The sequence below is a fragment of the Taudactylus pleione genome, unplaced genomic scaffold (genome assembly GCF_031769625.1).
Source record: "Taudactylus pleione unplaced genomic scaffold, aTauple2 ptg000766l, whole genome shotgun sequence".
NCBI classification, from domain to species: domain Eukaryota; kingdom Metazoa; phylum Chordata; class Amphibia; order Anura; family Myobatrachidae; genus Taudactylus; species Taudactylus pleione.
In genome coordinates, this window is record NW_028285168.1 from 17,723 (window position 1) to 40,404 (window position 22,682).

Here is a 22,682-nt window from a genome sequence, read left to right on the forward strand (position 1 = left end):
CGGATTTACCACAGGGTGTGGCGCACTTATTTTCAGTGGTGTGAATCCAGAAACTATGATCCGCAGGTGTTTCGGGTTTCCAGAATCTTGGAATTTCTTCAATCGGGTTTGGACCTCGGCTTACGCCTGACCTCTCTGAAGGTTCATGTGTCTGCTTTGTCCGTGTGGTTTCAGCGACGGATTGCTACACTGCCAGACGTTCACACCTTTTTCCAAGGTGTTCTCAGGATCCAGCCTCCCTTCGTGCCTCTGGTGGCTCCGTGGGACTTGGCGGTGGTGCTGCGGGTCTTGCAGGGTCCTCCTTTTGAGCCGCTTGAGTCGGTGGAGCTCAAGTGGCTGACGTTTAAGACCATTTTTCTCCTGGCAATTGCGTCTGCCAGGAGGGTGTCACAATTGGGGCGCTTTCCTGTCGCCCTCCTTTTCTGATTTTTCACCAGGACAGAGCGGTGCTCCGCACTCGTCCTGAGTTTTTGCCCAAAGTGGTCTCAAAGTTCCACATTAATCAGGAACTTGTTGTGCCAGCTTTTCAGTCGCCTGATCTTTCCGCTGGTGAGGCTTCCTTAGATGTAGTCCGGGCACTTAGAATCTACGTGGACCGGACTGCTTCGGTTAGGAAGTCGGATTCTTTGTTTGTTCTCTTTGGTTTTCACAAGAGGGGTTGGCCTGCCAACAAGCAAACGTTAGCCCGTTGGCTTCGTTCAGTTATTTGTGAGGCTTATGCACAGGAGGGTTTACCTGTGCCAGCCTCTGTTAAGGCTCATTCCACTCGTTCTGTGGGTCCCTCTTGGGCTGCTAGACGTGGCGCCTCCGCTGTTCAGCTGTGTAAGGCGGCTACTTGGTCTTCAATTCAGACGTTTTTGAGGTTTTATGCGTTTGACACCTTCGCCTCTCAGGATGCATCCTTTGGGCGCCGGGTACTCCTTTCAGCACAGGAGCGTCCCCGCCCTTAGTTGAACTGCTTTGGGACATCCCCAAGGTCAACCCTGTGGACCCCCTATGGACCCTGAAGTAGAAAACAAGAGATATGGTAAGAACTTACCTTTGTTATCTCTGTTTCTACGAAGTCCATAGGGTCCACAGGGCGCCCGCCCTGACGCACCTGGCTTCAAATGGGCTGTGTGGCTGGTCACCGGTTTTCCGTCTCCCATTTCTGTGAGTATGGTTTCTTGTGTGTTCCAGTCTTCCTTCTCTCTGTTTAGTCTCCTCCTCCGGCCTTAGCTGCTTACCAACTGAGGTGCCTGTGGCCGGGTCGGGGTATAGAGGAGGACGGATCCAGATCCAGCTATACCCCAAGGTCAACCCTGTGGACCCTATGGACTTCGTAGAAACAGAGATAACAAAGGTAAGTTCTTACCATATCTCTTGTTATCTCTATCACACCACGTGTAATACTGCACTCAAATCCAGGTATAGAAAGTCCAAGGGGTGCTCCACTAGGGAGATTTAGAAATTCTCCATTTATATATCCATATTTGGACTAGTCACAGTCACAGAGGGCACTCACCGCAACTGATGAAAGAGATGCTTTAATATGAATAGTACATCTCACCCAATCAGTGTGTTCAATCAACGTTTCCACCCCGCCGGGTCTTTATCAAGACAAGTCCGTCCAACATGCTCTTGGTGGAAACGTCGATTGAACACACTGATTGGGTGAGATGTACTATTCATATTTAAGCATCTATGTTTTCATCAATTGCGGTGAGTGCCCTCTGGGACTGTGAATAGTCCAAATATACACCCTGTACAATAATATATACACCCTGTATAATGTTACTACAGAGATCCTGGGTCATATATATCTATATCCTGGTGCTGGACAGCTGCCGGCAATCACCATGCACTCATTGTCCGCAGACACCCTTTCACCGGCCGGCAGGCGGTCATCTCTAGTGGTTCCGGGTTCCTGGTGTCTCCGGATGGCCTGATTGTTACCAACGCCCACGTTGTAGCCAATAAGAAGAATGTACGAGTGCAGCTGTATAATGGGGACGTGTATGACGCCACGGTTATAGATATGGATCCCGTACAGGACATCGCCACCGTCAAGATTACTCCCAAGGTACCAGCGTGAGTCCGTTTGCGGCGTGGAAGCGCCCTGTCTCTTGTACAAGTCATGATCTCTCTCTTTTTCCCAGGCCTCTCTCCCCACCCTGCCCCTGGGCCGCTCCTCGGAGGTCAGACAAGGCGAGTTTGTTGTTGCTGTGGGTACGCCGTACTTGCTGCGTAATACCATCACCTCTGGGATTGTCAGCTCCGTGCACAGAGGCAGCCAAGAGCTGGGACTATCACACAAAGACATGGACTTTATCCAGACTGACGCCATCATAGATGTAAGTGCCTCCTCACGTGCGCTGGGTCTGGACGGCGGGTGTCCGCAGGCTCTGAGCTGCTCAGTGGTCACGCTATTCAGATACGTGCGCAGAATACGTTTCCCCTCATCCCTACATTATACGAGGGTGGTTCAATAAGTAAGAGAACAAGACCTCTCATGTGTAATGTTCTCTATTTCATTCTAATTTCCCAGCAGGCCAGAGCCGGTAGCCCACCATTCCCCTCCCGGCCATTACACTGCGCCTCATATCAGTCACACTGTCCCAGCATCGGCTGTAAGATGGCGCGGCTGGCGGGAACATGGTCACACATTGACCACAAGGGCGAGAGTTACAGCGCAACCTTTGGGAGGTACTGGAGCATCTTCCCTACAGCCCAGACCTGGCACTGACTGATTTCCATTTCTTTACACAATTGAAGAAGCACCTGGGTGTAAGGCGATTCGCAGCCGATGGTGACGCTCAGTAGTCGCCATGTCCTGGGTGCACCATGGGATCAAATGCTTAGACAAGGAAGGGGACTGTGGAAAAATAATCTGTACCAAGGCCATACTAGTGATTATAAGTATATGTACTAGTTACGCAAGGAGAGGTCTAGTTACTGTATTTATTGAACCACCCTCATATTTACTGTGTTCTGTTCTCCAGCAGATCCTCCGGCCCCCCCCAGACTGTACTATCCCTCCCTGTGACTGATCACACCTGGTACTGAAATTACATGTAACAGATGCGGTGTTACCTGTGTGATTACTCCCAGCACCCAGACTGTACTATCCCTCCCTGTGACTGATCACACCTGGTACTGACATTACATGTAACAGATGCGGTGTTACCTGTGTGATTACTCCCAGCACCCAGACTGTACTATCCCTCCCTGTGACTGATCACACCTGGTACTGAAATTACATGTAACATATGTGGTGTTACCTGTGTGATTACTCCCAGCACCCAGACTGTACTATCCCTCCCTGTGACTGATCACACCTGGTACTGACATTACATGTAACAGATGCGGTGTTACCTGTGTGATTACTCCCAGCACCCAGACTGTACTATCCCTCCCTGTGACTGATCACACCTGGTACTGACATTACATGTAACAGATGCGGTGTTACCTGTGTGATTACTCCCAGCACCCAGACTGTACTATCCCTCCCTGTGACTGATCACACCTGGTACTGACATTACATATAACAGATGCGGTGTTACCTGTGTGATTACTCCCAGGACCCAGACTGTACTATCCCTCCCTGTGACTGATCACACCTGGTACTGACATTACATGTAACATATGTGGTGTTACCTGTGTGATTACTCCCAGCACCCAGACTGTACTATCCCTCCCTGTGACTGATCACACCTGGTACTGACATCACATGTAACATGTGTGGTGTTACCTGTGTGATTACTCCCAGCACCCAGACTGTACTATCCCTCCCTGTGACTGATCACACCTGGTACTGACATTACATGTAACAGATGCGGTGTTACCTGTGTGATTACTCCCAGCACCCAGACTGTACTATCCCTCCCTGTGACTGATCACACCTGGTACTGACATTACATGTAACAGATGCGGTGTTACCTGTGTGATTACTCCCAGCACCCAGACTGTACTATCCCTCCCTGTGACTGATCACACCTGGTACTGACATTACATGTAACAGATGCGGTGTTACCTGTGTGATTACTCCCAGCACCCAGACTGTACTATCCCTCCCTGTGACTGATCACACCTGGTACTGACATTACATGTAACAGATGTAGTGTTACCTGTGTGATTACTCCCAGCACACAGACTGTACTATCCCTCCCTGTGACTGATCACACCTGGTACTGACATTACATATAACAGATGCGGTGTTACCTGTGTGATTACTCCCAGCACCCAGACTGTACTATCCCTCCCTGTGACTGATCACACCTGGTACTGACATTACATGTAACAGATGTAGTGTTACCGGTGTGATTACTCCCAGCACCCAGACTGTACTATTCCTCCCTGTGACTGATCACACCTGGTACTGACATTACATGTAACATATGTGGTGTTACCTGTGTGATTACTCCCAGCACCCAGACTGTACTATCCCTCCCTGTGACTGATCACACCTGGTACTGACATTACATATAACATATGCGGTGTTACCTGTGTGATTACTCCCAGCACCCAGACTGTACTATCCCTCCCTGTGACTGATCACACCTGGTACTGACATTACATATAACATATGCGGTGTTACCTGTGTGATTACTCCCAGCACCCAGACTGTACTATCCCTCCCTGTGACTGATCACACCTGGTACTGACATTATATGTAACAGATGTAGTGTTACCTGTGTGATTACTCCCAACACCCAGACTGTACTATCCCTCCCTGTGACTGCTCACACCTGGTACTGACATTACATGTAACAGATGTGGTGTTACCTGTGTGATTACTCCCAGCACCCAGACTGTACTATCCCTAACTGTGACTGATCACACCTGGTACTGACATTACATGTAACATATGTGGTGTTACCTGTGTGATTACTCCCAGCACCCAGACTGTACTATCCCTCCCTGTGACTGATCACACCTGGTACTGACATCACATGTAACATGTGTGGTGTTACCTGTGTGATTACTCCCAGCACCCAGACTGTACTATCCCTCCCTGTGACTGATCACACCTGGTACTGACATTACATGTAACAGATGCGGTGTTACCTGTGTGATTACTCCCAGCACCCAGACTGTACTATCCCTCCCTGTGACTGATCACACCTGGTACTGACATTACATGTAACAGATGCGGTGTTACCTGTGTGATTACTCCCAGCACCCAGACTGTACTATCCCTCCCTGTGACTGATCACACCTGGTACTGACATTACATATAACAGATGCGGTGTTACCTGTGTGATTACTCCCAGCACCCAGACTGTACTATCCCTCCCTGTGACTGATCACACCTGGTACTGACATTACATGTAACATATGTGGTGTTACCTGTGTGGTTACTCCCAGCACCCAGACTGTACTATCCCTCCCTGTGACTGATCACACCTGGTACTGACATCACATGTAACATATGTGGTGTTACCTGTGTGATTACTCCCAGCACCCAGACTGTACTATCCCTCCCTGTGACTGATCACACCTGGTACTGACAGTACATGTAACAGATGCGGTGTTACCTGTGTGATTACTCCCAGCACCCAGACTGTACTATCCCTCCCTGTGACTGATCACACCTGGTACTGACATTACATGTAACAGATGCGGTGTTACCTGTGTGATTACTCCCAGCACCCAGACTGTACTATCCCTCCCTGTGACTGCTCACACCTGGTAATGACATTACATGTAACAGATGTGGTGTTACCTGTGTGATTACTCCCAGCACCCAGACTGTACTATCCCTCCCTGTGACTGATGACACCTGGTCAGATCATGGAATTATAAATTGTCATTTGATGTCACTGTAATATACCTGAGGTATGAGGCATTTGTCAGTGAGGTATCATTGTCGTCCTGATCCTTGCCATCTTTTCTCCCTGCCAGATTGGTAATTCCGGAGGTCCGCTGGTAAATCTGGTGAGTATAATTATGTGAATTTTCGCAGATTGGATGTTTATAATAACAGTGAGAAGTGACATTTATTTAAGTACTGTAGCACCTGAATTTTATTTTTCTGTATAATGAGCATTCCCAGGGCAAATACGTTTCCATTTGTTTTGTTTTTTGTAAAAGTGCAATTTCCGTAAGCGAGTTAAACATGGGATTCATGGGATTTTACGCTTTAATTCAACATTTTCGCTAGAATTTAGTTTTTATTTTGTGAGAGAAATTAAGATACAAATGAAGGAATCAAGTTTTGTAATTTTGACCCCCATATATTATAGTGAAGGCAGCATAGTACTGCAATGGTTGTAACTTAATGATCCTGATGGACTGGTTTTATAATAATACATTGGTAGCTGGATGAAATATGTGAGTTAATAACACACTGGTGATAATGGATGATCCTGGTGCGATGACACTATATAATAACACACTGGTGATAATGGATGATCCTGGTGCGATGACACTATATAATAACACACTGGTGATAATGGATGATCCTGGTGGGATGACACTATATAATAACACAGGGGTGATAATGGATGATCCTGGTGTGATGACACTATATAATAACACAGTGGTGATAATGGATGATCCTGGTGCGATGACACTATATAATAACACAGTGGTGATAATGGATGATCCTGGTGGGATGACACTATATAATAACACAGTGGTGATAGTGGATGATCCTGGTGGGATGACACTATATAATAACACGGGTGATAATGGATGATCTTGGTGGGATGACACTATATAATAACACAGTGGTGATAATGGATGATCCTGGTGGGATGACACTATATAATAACATGGTGATAATGGATGATCCTGGTGCGATGACACTATATAATAACACACTGGTGATAGCTGGATGATCCTGGTGGGATGACACTATATAATAACACACTGGTGATAATGGATGATCCTGGTGGGATGACACTATATAATAACACAGGGGTGATAATGGATGATCCTGGTGTGATGACACTATATAATAACACACTGGTGATAATGGATGATCCTGGTGGGATGACACTATATAATAACACGGATGATCCTGGTGGGATGACACTATATAATAACACACTGGTGATAATGGATGATCCTGGTGGGATGACACTATATAATAACACACTGGTGATAATGGATGATCCTGGTGTGATGACACTATATAATAACACACTGGTGATAATGGATGATCCTGGTGGGATGACACTATATAATAACACGGATGATCCTGGTGGGATGACACTATATAATAACACACTGGTGATAATGGATGATCCTGGTGGGATGACACTATATAATAACACGGATGATCCTGGTGGGATGACACTATATAATAACACAGTGGTGATAATGGATGATCCTGGTGGGATGACATTATATAATAACACAGTGGTGATAATGGATGATCCTGGTGCGATGACACTATATAATAACACAGTGGTGATAATGGATGATCCTGGTGTGATGACACTATATAATAACACAGTGGTGATAGTGGATGATCCTGGTGGGATGACACTATATAATAACACTGGTGATAATGGATGATCCTGGTGCGATGACACTATATAATAACACACTGGTGATAGCTGGATGATCCTGGTGGGATGACACTATATAATAACACACTGGTGATAATGGATGATCCTGGTGGGATGACACTATATAATAACACGGATGATCCTGGTGGGATGACACTATATAATAACACACTGGTGATAATGGATGATCCTGGTGCGATGACACTATATAATAACACACTGGTGATAATGGATGATCCTGGTGGGATGACACTATATAATAACACACTGGTGATAATGGATGATCCTGGTGGGATGACACTATATAATAACACGGATGATCCTGGTGGGATGACACTATATAATAACACAGTGGTGATAATGGATGATCCTGGTGGGATGACACAATATAATAACACACTGGTGATAATGGATGATCCTGGTGGGATGACACTATATAATAACACAGTGGTGATAATGGATGATCCTGGTGCGATGACACTATATAATAACACACTGGTGATAGCTGGATGATCCTGGTGCGATGACACTATATAATAACACACTGGTGATAATGGATGATCCTGGTGGGATGACACTATATAATAACATGGTGATAATGGATGATCCTGGTATGATGACACTATATAATAACACACTGGTGATAGCTGGATGATCCTGGTGCGATGACACTATATAATAACACGGATGATCCTGGTGGGATGACACTATATAATAACACACTGGTGATAATGGATGATCCTGGTGCGATGACACTATATAATAACACACGGGTGATAATGGATGATCCTGGTGGGATGACACTATATAATAACACACTGGTGATAATGGATGATCCTGGTGGGATGACACTATATAATAACACGGATGATCCTGGTGGGATGACACTATATAATAACACAGTGGTGATAATGGATGATCCTGGTGGGATGACACAATATAATAACACACTGGTGATAATGGATGATCCTGGTGGGATGACACTATATAATAACACAGTGGTGATAATGGATGATCCTGGTGCGATGACACTATATAATAACACACTGGTGATAGCTGGATGATCCTGGTGCGATGACACTATATAATAACACACTGGTGATAATGGATGATCCTGGTGGGATGACACTATATAATAACATGGTGATAATGGATGATCCTGGTATGATGACACTATATAATAACACACTGGTGATAGCTGGATGATCCTGGTGCGATGACACTATATAATAACACAGTGGTGATAATGAATGATCCTGGTGCGATGACACTATATAATAACACAGTGGTGATAATGAATGATCCTGGTGGGATGACACTATATAATAACACAGTGGTGATAATGGATGATCCTGGTGCGATGACACTAAATAATAACACGGATGATCCTGGTGGGATGACACTATATAATAACACAGTGGTGATAATGGATGATCCTGGTGCGATGACACTATATAATAACACACTGGTGATAATGGATGATCCTGGTGCGATGACACTATATAATAACATGGTGATAATGGATGATCCTGGTGGGATGACACTATAATAACACAGTGGTGATAATGGATGATCCTGGTGCGATGACACTATATAATAACACACTGGTGATAGCTGGATGATCCTGGTGGGATGACACTATATAATAACACGGATGATCCTGGTGGGATGACACTATATAATAACACACTGGTGATAGCTGGATGATCCTGGTGCGATGACACTATATAATAACACACTGGTGATAATGGATGATCCTGGTGGGATGACACTATATAATAACATGGTGATAATGGATGATCCTGGTATGATGACACTATATAATAACACACTGGTGATAGCTGGATGATCCTGGTGCGATGATACTATATAATAACACACTGGTGATAATGGATGACCTGGTGGGATGACACTATATAATAACATGGTGATAATGGATGATCCTGGTGGGATGACACTATATAATAACACTGGTGATAATGGATGATCCTGGTGCGATGACACTATATAATAACACACTGGTGATAATGGATGATTCTGGTGGGATGACACTATATAATAACATGGTGATAATGGATGATCCTGGTGGGATGACACTATAATAACACAGTGGTGATAATGAATGATCCTGGTGCGATGACACTATATAATAACACAGTGGTGATAATGGATGATCCTGGTGCGATGACACTATATAATAACACGGATGATCCTGGTGGGATGACACTATATAATAACACAGTGGTGATAATGGATGATCCTGGTGCGATGACACTATATAATAACACGGATGAACCTGGTGGGATGACACTATATAATAACACAGTGGTGATAATGGATGATCCTGGTGGGATGACACTATAATAACACAGTGGTGATAATGAATGATCCTGGTGCGATGACACTATATAATAACACAGTGGTGATAATGGATGATCCTGGTGTGATGACACTATATAATAACACGGATGATCCTGGTGGGATGACACTATATAATAACACAGTGGTGATAATGGATGATCCTGGTGCGATGACACTATATAATAACACGGATGATCCTGGTGGGATGACACTATATAATAACACAGTGGTGATAATGGATGATCCTGGTGCGATGACACTATATAATAACACGGATGATCCTGGTGTGATGACACTATATAATAACAGTGGTGATAATGGATGATCCTGGTGCGATGACACTATATAATAACACGGATGATCCTGGTGCGATGACACTATATAATAACACGGGTGATAATGGATGATCCTGGTGGGATGACACTATAATAACACAGTGGTGATAATGAATGATCCTGGTGCGATGACACTATATAATAACACAGTGGTGATAATGGATGATCCTGGTGTGATGACACTATATAATAACACGGATGATCCTGGTGGGATGACACTATATAATAACACAGTGGTTATAATGGATGATCCTGGTGCGATGACACTATATAATAACACGGATGATCCTGGTGGGATGACACTATATAATAACACAGTGGTGATAATGGATGATCCTGGTGCGATGACACTATATAATAACACGGATGATCCTGGTGTGATGACACTATATAATAACACAGTGGTGATAATGGATGATCCTGGTGCGATGACACTATATAATAACACGGATGATCCTGGTGCGATGACACTATATAATAACACGGGTGATAATGGATGATCCTGGTGGGATGACCAGTTTGTAGGAGAATGAGCAGACTGGTTCCAGGTGTCAGTAACACACGTGTAATGTACACACGTGTCCTCACACACTATTGTTGCGGGTGCGCCAAGCAGCCCTTCTTCTCCTGCCATGTATTGGGAGTCTCTTCTTGCGCTGTGTGTTTATTTTTCCCGGCTGTGCGCCTTGGTCGCTTTCGGATGTGATGCACCGCTGTATAGAAGACCCCACTGATTAATCTGATATCTGTGTGTGATACACGAGGGTCACATATAATAATCCGTGCAGACTTATGCATCTGTATGTTGCATCCAAGATACAAGTTTGGGGCGAGTAAGGTGCTTGTTGAGTTGCATGGGTCCTGGTGCCTCACTCGTGTGCCCCATGGCATATTGAGACTAGGGGGTACATTTACTAAAGTGAGAGTTTTAGAAGTGGAGATGTTGCCCATAGCAACCAATCAGGTTCTAGCTATTATCTTCTAGAAGGTGCTAGATAAGTGTTAAGTAGAATCTGATTGGTTGCTCAGCAGCAGACCACACTGGGTGCCAGCTAAGCACAGGAAGCCCAGGTCACCAGCACTGGGCAGATGAAGATTGGTCTGTGTGCTGCCACCTGCAGATGGTAGGGTCAGAGTTTGGTGTAAACAATGTGGAACCATTCCATCGTTTATCTGGTGATGTAATAATGGTGGGGTGTACCCTTATACCAGCTGTACACTGTATGACTTACCATGTACATGCCTGCTGTCTCCCCATCTTGCACTGGTTCCTCCCAGCAGGATAACACGTCACATCCCCTCATACTGGTACCGTGTACGTGCCTGCTGTCTCCCCATCTTGCACTGGTTCCTCCCAGCAGGAGAACACGTCACATCCCCTCATACTGGTACCGTGTACGTGCCTGCTGTCTCCCCATCTTGTACTGGTTCCTCCCAGCAGGATAACACGTCACATCCCCTCATACTGGTACCGTGTACGTGCCTGCTGTCTCCCCATCTTGTACTGGTTACTCCCAGCAGTATAACACGTCACATCCCCTCATACTGGTACCGTGTACGTGCCTGGTGTCTCCCCATCTTGTACTGGTTACTCCCAGCAGTATAACACGTCACATCCCCTCATACTGGTACCGTGTACGTGCCTGCTGTCTCCCCATCTTGTACTGGTAACTCCCAGCAGGAGAACACGTCACATCCCCTCATACTGGTACCGTGTACATGCCTGCTGTCTCCCCATCTTGTACTGGTTCCTCCCAGCAGGATAACACGTCACATCCCCTCATACTGGTACCATGTACGTGCCTGCTGTCTCCCCATCTTGCATTGGTTACTCCCAGCAGTATAACACGTCACTTCCCCTCATACTGGTACCGTGTACATGCCTGCTGTCTCCCCATCTTGTACTGGTTCCTCCCAGCAGTATAACACGTCACATCCCCTCATACTGGTACCGTGTACGTGCCTGCTGTCTCCCCATCTTGTACTGGTTACTCCCAGCAGTATAACACGTCACATCCCCTCATACTGGTACCGTGTACATGCCTGCTGTCTCCCCATCTTGTACTGGTTCCTCCCAGCAGTATAACACGTCACATCCCCTCATACTGGTACCGTGTACATGCCTGCTGTCTCCCCATCTTGTACTGGTTACTCCCAGCAGGAGAACACGTCACATCCCCTCATACTGGTACCGTGTACGTGCCTGCTGTCTCCCCATCTTGTACTGGTTACTCCCAGCAGGAGAACACGTCACATCCCCTCATACTGGTACCGTGTACGTGCCTGCTGTCTCCCCATCTTGTACTGGTTACTCCCAGCAGGAGAACACGTCACATCCCCTCATACTGGTACCGTGTACATGCCTGCTGTCTCCCCATCTTGTACTGGTTACTCCCAGCAGGAGAACACGTCACTTCCCCTCATACTGGTACCGTGTACATGCCTGCTGTCTCCCCATCTTGTACTGGTTACTCCCAGCAGTATAACACGTCACATCCCCTCATACTGGTACCATGTACATGCCTGCTGTCTCCCCATCTTGTACTGGTTACTCCCAGCAGTATAACACGTCACATCCCCTCATACTGGTACCATGTACATGCCTGCTGTCTCCCCATCTTGTACTGGTTACTCCCAGCAGTATAACACGTCACATCCCCTCATACTGGTACCATGTACATGCCTGCTGTCTCCCCATCTTGTACTGGTTACTCCCAGCAGTATAACACGTCACATCCCCTCATACTGGAACCATGTACATGCCTGCTGTCTCCCCATCTTGTACTGGTTACTCCCAGCAGTATAACACGTCACATCCCCTCATACTGGTACCGTGTACGTGCCTGCTGTCTCCCCATCTTGTACTGGTTCCTCCCAGCAGGAGAACACGTCACATCCCCTCATACTGATACCGTGTACGTGCCTGCTGTCTCCCCATCTTGTACTGGTTACTCCCAGCAGGAGAACACGTCACATCCCCTCATACTGGTACCGTGTACATTGCCTGCTGTCTCCCCATCTTGTACTGATTACTCCCAGCAGGATAACACGTCACATCCCCTCATACTGGTACCGTGTACGTGCCTGCTGTCTCCCCATCTTGTACTGGTTACTCCCAGCAGGAGAACACGTCACATCCCCTCATACTGGTACCGTGTACGTGCCTGCTGTCTCCCCATCTTGTACTGGTTACTCCCAGCAGGAGAACACGTCACATCCCCTCATACTGGTACCGTGTACGTGCCTGCTGTCTCCCCATCTTGTACTGGTTACTCCCAGCAGGAGAACACGTCACATCCCCTCATACTGGTACCGTGTACGTGCCTGCTGTCTCCCTATCTTGTACTGGTTGCTCCCAGCAGGAGAACACGTCACATCCCCTCATACTGGTACCGTGTAAATGACAATGAGCACAGAGTACCCCAGTGGCCGGCACAGGCACCAGCACCATTGGGATGTGGGGGAGATTGGCAGCATATATGTGTATTACCTGGGTGACTGTCATATCACCATGGGCCTCCGGGGAATGTGCCCAGCACCTTGCTCTATCTGTGCTAGGAGGAATTCTGGCACCTCAGGGGGACTTAGTGCCATAATAACCAGCAGGTGTTACTGTACCTAATAATCAGGTGTAGGAAGTAGCAGGAATAAAGTCACATTACACAATAATAAGTCACACAAGGCACTATAATAACCAGCAGGTGTTACTGTACCTAATAATCAGGTGTAGGAAGTAGCAGGAATAAAGTCACATTACACAATAATAAGTCACACAAGGCACTATAATAACCAGCAGGTGTTACTGTACCTAATAATCAGGTGTAGGAAGTAGCAGGAATAAAGTCACATTACACAATAATAAGTCACACAAGGCTGCTATGATCGTTACTGCACAATGACACTTTGCTAATGTCTTTCCTGTGCCAGGACGGGGAAGTAATTGGAATTAACACTCTCAAGGTCACGGCTGGCATCTCCTTTGCGATTCCGTCAGACAGAGTGCGGGATTTTCTCCAGAAGGCGAAGACGAAAACCCAGAGTAGGTAGAAGGGGGGTTATATTGTGGGGGTGGGGGGCATTTATACAATGGGAAGAAGACTGACTCTTTCTCCCCCCAGGTTCCTGGTTTGGGCACTCAGAAGTGAAGCATCGGTACATTGGGATTATGATGCTAACCCTGACTCCGAGGTATGAGATGACTGGTAATGCCGTAGTGTCAGATTACTGCCAGTAACTCTGTATATAGTATAGGACCCCCCCCAAAATCAGGGGAGCAGGATATACTGCGGCTATTCTCTGGTAGCCTCAGGGGGGGGCATATGCCAACGCCATCATCCCAACAGTAAGTAATGGGGGGAGGGTTAGGCACTATGGGGAGGGTTATGGGTTAGGCACTAGGGGGAGGGTTATGGGTTAGGCACTAGGGGGAGGGTTAGGCACTAGGGGGAGGGTTAGGCACTAGGAGGAGGGTTAGGCACTATGGGGAGGGTTATGGGTTAGGCACTATGGGGAGGGTTATGGGTTAGGCACTATGGGGAGGGTTATGGGTTAGGCACTATGGGGAGGGTTATGGGTTAGGCACTATGGGGAGGGTTATGGGTTAGGCACTATGGGGAGGGTTATGGGTTAGGCACTATGGGGAGGGTTATGGGTTAGGCACTATGGGGAGGGTTATGGGTTAGGCACTATGGGGAGGGTTATGGGTTAGGCACTATGGGGAGGGTTATGGGTTAGGCACTATGGGGAGGGTTATGGGTTAGGCACTATGGGGATTGTTAGAGTTAGACTACTGGAGGGGAGGGTTAGTGTTAGGCACTAGGGGGGAGAATTAGTGTTAGGCACTAGGGGGAGGGTTATGGGTTAGGCACTAGGGGGAGGGTTATGGGTTAGGCACTAGGGGGAGGGTTATGAGTTAGGCACTAGGGAGAGGGTTAGGCACTAGGAGGAAGGTTAGAGTTAGACTGCTGGAGGGGAGAGTTAGTGTTGGGCACTAGGGGCAGGGTTGGGCACTAGGGTTAGGCACTAGGGGGAGGGTTAGGCACTAGGAGGAAGGTTAAGGTTAGACTGCTGGAGGGTTATGGGTTAGGCACTAGGGGCCGAGTTAGGGTTAGGCACTAGGGGCCGAGTTAGGGTTAGGCACTAGGGGCCGGGTTAGGGTTAGGCACTAGGGGCCGGGTTAGGGTTAGGCACTAGGGGCCGGGTTATGGGTTAGGCACTAGGGGGAGGGTTATGGGTTAGGCACTATGGGGAGGGTTATGGGTTAGGCACTATGGGGATTGTTAGAGTTAGACTGCTGGAGGGGAGGGTTAGTGTTAGGCACTAGGGGGGAGAATTAGTGTTAGGCACTAGGGGGAGGCTTATGGGTTAGGCACTAGGGGGAGGGTTATGGGTTAGGCACTAGGGGGAGGGTTATGGGTTAGGCACTAGGGGGAGGGTTATGAGTTAGGCACTAGGGAGAGGGTTATGGGTTAGGCACTAGGGGGAGGGTTAGGCACTAGGAGGAAGGTTAGAGTTAGACTGCTGGAGGGGAGAGTTAGTGTTGGGCACTAGGGGCAGGGTTGGGCACTAGGGTTAGGCACTAGGGGGAGGGTTAGGCACTAGGGGGAGGGTTAGGCACTAGGAGGAAGGTTAAGGTTAGACTGCTGGAGGGTTATGGGTTAGGCACTAGGGGCCGAGTTAGGGTTAGGCACTAGGGGCCGAGTTAGGGTTAGGCACTAGGGGCCGGGTTAGGGTTAGGCACTAGGGGCCGGGTTAGGGTTAGGCACTAGGGGCCGGGTTATGGGTTAGGCACTAGGGGGAGGGTTATGGGTTAGGCACTAGGGAGAGGGTTATGGGTTAGGCACTAGGGGGAGGGTTAGGCACTAGGAGGAAGGTTAGAGTTAGACTGCTGGAGGGGAGAGTTAGTGTTGGGCACTAGGGGCAGGGTTAGGCACTAGGGTTAGGCACTAGGGGGAGGGTTAGGCACTAGGGGGAGGGTTAGGCACTAGGAGGAAGGTTAAGGTTAGACTGCTGGAGGGTTATGGGTTAGGCACTAGGGGCCGAGTTAGGGTTAGGCACTAGGGGCCGAGTTAGGGTTAGGCACTAGGGGCCGGGTTAGGGTTAGGCACTAGGGGCCGGGTTAGCGTTAGGCACTAGGGGCCGGGTTAGGCACTAGGGGCCGGGTTAGGGTTAGGCACTAGGGGCCGGGTTAGGGTTAGGCACTAGGGGCCGGGTTAGGGTTAGGCACTAGGGGCCGGGTTAGGGTTAGGCACTAGGGGCCGGGTTAGGGTTAGGCACTAGGGGCCGGGTTAGGGTTAGGCACTAGGGGCCGGGTTAGGGTTAGGCACTAGGGGCCGGGTTAGGGTTAGGCACTAGGGGCCGGGTTAGGGTTAGGCACTAGGGGCCGGGTTAGGGTTAGGCACTAGGGGCCGGGTTAGGGTTAGGCACTAGGGGCCGGGTTAGGGTTAGGCACTAGGGGCCGGGTTAGGGTTAGGCACTAGGGGCCGGGTTAGGGTTAGGCACTAGGGGCCGGGTTAGGGTTAGGCACTAGGGGCCGGGTTAGGGTTAGGCACTAGGGGCCGGGTTAGGGTTAGGCACTAGGGGGAGGGTTAGGCACTAGAGGGAGGGTTAGGCACTAGAGGGAGGGTTAGGCACTAGAGGGAGGGTTAGGCACTAGAGGGAGGGTTAGGCACTAGAGGGAGGGTTAGGCACTAGAGGGAGGGTTAGGCACTAGAGGGAGGGTTAGGCACTAGAGGGAGGGTTAGGCACTAGAGGGAGGGTTAGGCACTAGAGGGAGGGTTAGGCACTAGGAGGAGAGCTCGGAACTTGGGAAGGGGCCGGGTTAGGCACTAGGGGCCGGGTTAGGGTTAGGCACTAGGGGGAGGGTTATGGGTTAGGCACTAGGGGGAGGGTTAGAGTTAGACTGCTGGAGGGGAGGGTTAGTGTTAGGCACTAGGGGGGAGGGTTAGTGTTAGGCACTAGGGGGGAGAATTAGTGTTAGGCACTAGGGGGAGGGTTATGGGTTAGGCACTAGGGGGAGGGTTATGGGTTAGGCACTAGGGAGAGGGTTATGGGTTAGGCACTAGGGGGAGGGTTATGGGTTAGGCACTAGGGGGAGGGTTAGGCACTAGGGGGAGGGTTAGAGTTAGACTGCTGGAGGGGAGGGTTAGTGTTAGGCACTAGGGGGGAGGGTTAGTGTTGGGCACTAGGGGCAGGGTTGGGCACTAGGGTTAGGCACTAGGGGGAGGGTTAGGGTTAGGCACTAGGAGGAAGGTTAAGGTTAGACTGCTGGAGGGTTATGGGTTAGGCACTATGGGGAGGGTTATGGGTTAGGCACTATAGGGGGGTTGGAGGGTTAGGCACTAGAGGGGAGGGTTAGGCACTAGAGGGGAGGGTTAGGCGCTAGGGGGGAGGGTTAGGCGCTAGGGGGGAGGGTTAGGCGCTAGGGGGGAGGGTTAGGCGCTAGGGGGGAGGGTTAGGCGCTAAGGGGGAGGGTTAGGCGCTAGGGGGGAGGGTTAGGCGCTAGGGGGGAGGGTTAGGGTTAGGCACTAGGGGCCGAGTTAGGGTTAGGCACTAAGGGCCGGGTTAGGGTTAGGCACTAGGGGCCGGGTTAGGGTTAGGCACTAGGGGCCGGGTTAGGGTTAGGCACTAGGGGCCGGGTTAGGGTTAGGCACTAGGGGCCGGGTTAGGGTTAGGCACTAGGGGCCGGGTTAGGGTTAGGCACTAGGGGCCGGGTTAGGGTTAGGCACTAGGGGCCGGGTTAGGGTTAGGCACTAGGGGCCGGGTTAGGGTTAGGCACTAGGGGCCGGGTTAGGGTTAGGCACTAAGGGCCGGGTTAGGCACTAGGGTTAGGCACTAGGGGCAGGATTAGGGTTATGCACTAGGGGAGAGTTAGGCACTAGGGTTAGGCACTAGAGGGAGGGTTAGGCAGTAGGGTTAGGCACTAGAGGGAGGGTTAGGCACTAGGGTTAGGCACTAGAGGGAGGGTTAGGCACTAGAGGGAGGGTTAGGCACTAGGAGGAGAGCTCGGAACTTGGGAAGGGGCCGGGTTAGGCACTAGGGGCAGGATTAGGGTTATGCACTAGGGGAGAGTTAGGCACTAGGGTTAGGCACTAGAGGGAGGGTTAGGCAGTAGGGTTAGGCACTAGAGGGAGGGTTAGGCACTAGGGTTAGGCACTAGAGGGAGGGTTAGGCACTAGAGGGAGGGTTAGGCACTAGGAGGAGAGCTCGGAACTTGGGAAGGGGCCGGGTTAGGCACTAGGGGCCGGGTTAGGCACTAGGGGCCGGGTTAGGGTTAGGCACTAGGGGCAGGGTTAGGCACTAGGGTTAGGCACTAGAGGGAGGGTTAGGCACTAGGGTTAGGCACTAGAGGGAGGGTTAGGCACTAGGGTTAGGCACTAGAGGGAGGGTTAGGCACTAGGGTTAGGCACTAGAGGGAGGGTTAGGCAATAGGGTTAGGCACTAGAGGGAGGGTTAGGCACTAGAGGGAGGGTTAGGCACTAGGAGGAGAGCTCGGAACTTGGGAAGGGGCCGGGTTAGGGTTAGGCACTAGGGGCCGGGTTAGGGTTAGGCACTAGGGGCAGGGTTAAGCTTAGGCACTAGGGTTAGGCACTAGAGGGAGGGTTAGGCACTAGGGTTAGGCACTAGAGGGAGTGTTAGGCACTAGAGGGAGGGTTAGGCGCTAGGAGGAGAGTTCAGAATTTGGGAAGGGGGAGGGTTAGGCACTGTAGAGGGTTAGTGATAGGCACTAGGGGCAGGATTAGGTACTAAGAGTAGGGGGAGGGTTAGGGTTAGACACTAGGGGAAGGGTTAGGCACTTGGGGGAGGGTTAGGTTTATGCTGCTGGGAGGGAGGGCTAGATGTAGTGGTAGGATACTTACCAGCAGGTGTTGGTATCCTAACCCTGTGGGAATGCCGGCGTCTGTATTCTGGGAACCTGAGTGCAGGCATCTTGTACCCAACCCCTCTAACCTGCTGTAATTCCATTTACGGATGACTATAACCATATTTTTGTAGAATTCTGGCTGATTTAAAGCTTCGGGATCCTGGATTTCCTGACGTGTCTCACGGAATTCTCATACACAAAGTGATCATTGGATCCCCTGCTCATCAGTAAGTGTCACATGTCTCTCCTCTATGTATGTACAGTAACTCATGCTCAGTATTATCCCTACATCCTGCTGTCTCTCCTCTATGTATGTACAGTAACTCATGCTCAGTATTATCCCTACATCCTGCTGTCTCTCCTCTATGTATGTACAGTGTATGTACGGTAACCCATGCTCAGTATTATCCCTACATCCTGCTGTCTCTCCTCTATGTATGTACAGTGTATGTACGGTAACTCATGCTCAGTATTATCCCTACATCCTGCTGTCTCTCCTCTATGTATGTACAGTGTATGTACAGTAACTCATGCTCAGTATTATCCCTACATCCTGCTGTCTCTCCTCTATGTATGTACAGTGTATGTACGGTAACCCATGCTCCGTATTATCCCTACATCCTGCTGTCTCTCCTCTATGTATGTACGGTAACTCATGCTCAGTATTATCCCTACATCCTGCTGTCTCTCCTCTATGTATGTACAGTGTATGTACAGTAACTCATGCTCAGTATTATCCCTACATCCTGCTGTCTCTCCTCTATGTATGTACGGTAACTCATGCTCAGTATTATCCCTACATCCTGCTGTCTCTCCTCTATGTATGTACAGTGTATGTATGGTAAGCCATGCTCAGTATTATCCCTACATCCTGCTGTCTCTCCTCTATGTATGTACAGTGTATGTACGGTAACCCATGCTCAGTATTATCCCTACATCCTGCTGTCTCTCCTCTATGTATGTAGTGTATGTACAGTAACTCATGCTCAGTATTATCCCTACATCCTGCTGTCTCTCTATGTATGTACAGTATTATCCCTACATCCTGCTGTCTCTCCTCTATGTATGTACAGTGTATGTACGGTAACTCATGCTCAGTATTATCCCTACATCCTGCTGTCTCTCTATGTATGTACGGTAACCCATGCTCCTTATTATCCCTACATCCTGCTGTCTCTCCTCTATGTATGTACGGTAACTCATGCTCAGTATTATCCCTACATCCTGCTGTCTCTCTATGTATGTACAGTGTATGCTCAGTATTATCCCTACATCCGGCTGTCTCTCCTCTATGTATGTACGGTAACTCATGCTCCTTATTATCCCTACATCCTGCTGTCTCTCCTCTATGTATGTACGGTAACCCATGCTCAGTATTATCCCTACATCCTGCTGTCTCTCCTCTATGTATGTACGGTAACTCATGCTCAGTATTATCCCTACATCTTGCGGTCTCTCCTCTATGTATGTACAGTGTATGTACGGTAACCCATGCTCAGTATTATCCCTAAATCCTGCTGTCTCTCCTCTATGTATGTACAGTGTATGTATGGTAACTCATGCTCAGTATTATCCCTACATCCTGCTCTCTCTCCTCTATGTATGTACAGTGTATGTATGGTAACTCATGCTCAGTATTATCCCTACATCCTGCTGTCTCTCCTCTATGTATGTACAGTGTATGTACGGTAACTCGTGCTCAGTATTATCCCTACATCCTGCTGTCTCTCCTCTATGTATGTACGGTAACCCATGCTCAGTATTATCCCTACATCCTGCTGTCTCTCCTCTATGTATGTACGGTAACTCATGCTCAGTATTATCCCTACATCTTGCGGTCTCTCCTCTATGTATGTACAGTGTATGTACGGTAACCCATGCTCAGTATTATCCCTACATCCTGCTGTCTCTCCTCTATGTATGTACAGTGTATGTATGGTAACTCATGCTCAGTATTATCCCTACATCCTGCTGTCTCCTCTATGTATGTACGGTAACCCATGCTCAGTTTTATCCCTACTTCCTGCTGTCTCTCCTCTATGTATGTACAGTGTATGTACGGTAACCCATGCTCAGTATTATCCCTACATCCTGCTGTCTCTCCTCTATGTATCTACAGTGTATGTACGGTAACTCATGCTCAGTGTTATCCTTACATCCTGCTGTCTCCTCTATGTATGTACGGTAACCCATGCTCAGTTTTATCCCTACTTCCTGCTGTCTCTCCTCTATGTATGTACGGTAACTCATGCTCAGTTTTATCCCTACATCCTGCTGTCTCCTCTATGTATGTACAGTGTATGTATGGTAACTCATGCTCAGTATTATCCCTACATCCTGCTGTCTCTCTATGTATGTACAGTATTATCCCTACATCCTGCTGTCTCTCCTCTATGTATGTACAGTGTATGTACGGTAACTCATGCTCAGTATTATCCCTACATCCTGCTGTCTCTCTATGTATGTACGGTAACCCATGCTCCTTATTATCCCTACATCCTGCTGTCTCTCCTCTATGTATGTACGGTAACTCATGCTCAGTATTATCCCTACATTCTGCTGTCTCTCTATGTATGTACAGTGTATGCTCAGTATTATCCCTACATCCGGCTGTCTCTCCTCTATGTATGTACGGTAACTCATGCTCCTTATTATCCCTACATCCTGCTGTCTCTCCTCTATGTATGTACGGTAACCCATGCTCAGTATTATCCCTACATCCTGCTGTCTCTCCTCTATGTATGTACGGTAACTCATGCTCAGTATTATCCCTACATCTTGCGGTCTCTCCTCTATGTATGTACAGTGTATGTACGGTAACCCATGCTCAGTATTATCCCTAAATCCTGCTGTCTCTCCTCTATGTATGTACAGTGTATGTATGGTAACTCATGCTCAGTATTATCCCTACATCCTGCTCTCTCTCCTCTATGTATGTACAGTGTATGTATGGTAACTCATGCTCAGTATTATCCCTACATCCTGCTGTCTCTCCTCTATGTATGTACAGTGTATGTACGGTAACTCGTGCTCAGTATTATCCCTACATCCTGCTGTCTCCTCTATGTATGTACGGTAACCCATGCTCAGTTTTATCCCTACTTCCTGCTGTCTCTCCTCTATGTATGTACAGTGTATGTACGGTAACCCATGCTCAGTATTATCCCTACATCCTGCTGTCTCTCCTCTATGTGTCTACAGTGTATGTATGGTAACTCATGCTCAGTATTATCCCTACATCCTGCTGTCTCTCCTCTATGTATGTACGGTAACCCATGCTCAGTTTTATCCCTACTTCCTGCTGTCTCTCCTCTATGTATGTACAGTGTATGTACAGTAACTCATGCTCCTCCTTATCCCTACATCCTGTTGTCTCTCCTCTATGTATGTACAGTGTATGTACAGTAACCCATGCTCAGTTTTATCCCTACTTCCTGCTGTCTCTCCTCGATGTATGTACGGTAACTCATGCTCAGTATTATCCCTACATCCTGCTGTCTCTCCTCTATGTATGTACAGTGTATGTATGGTAACTCATGCTCAGTATTATCCCTACATCCTGCTGTCTCTCCTCTATGTATGTACAGTGTATGTACGGTAACCCATGCTCAGTATTATCCCTACATC

General features: G+C 48.2%; 1 protein-coding gene across 1 annotated transcript in view; it reads left to right on the forward strand.

The window, feature by feature from the left end:
* Positions 1-1,774: 1,774 nt before the first annotated feature.
* HTRA2 (HtrA serine peptidase 2) overlaps positions 1,775-22,682 on the forward strand; it is a gene marked incomplete at its 5' end in the record, with an annotated part of 39,771 nt that continues 18,863 nt past the window's right edge. The window contains 6 exons of the mRNA XM_088457544.1: positions 1,775-2,062; positions 2,139-2,333; positions 5,884-5,916; positions 14,120-14,231; positions 14,311-14,380; positions 19,187-19,282. Of these exons, the coding sequence (XP_088313670.1) occupies positions 1,775-2,062; positions 2,139-2,333; positions 5,884-5,916; positions 14,120-14,231; positions 14,311-14,380; positions 19,187-19,282 (794 nt within the window). The remainder of the gene's footprint in view (positions 2,063-2,138; positions 2,334-5,883; positions 5,917-14,119; positions 14,232-14,310; positions 14,381-19,186; positions 19,283-22,682) is intronic.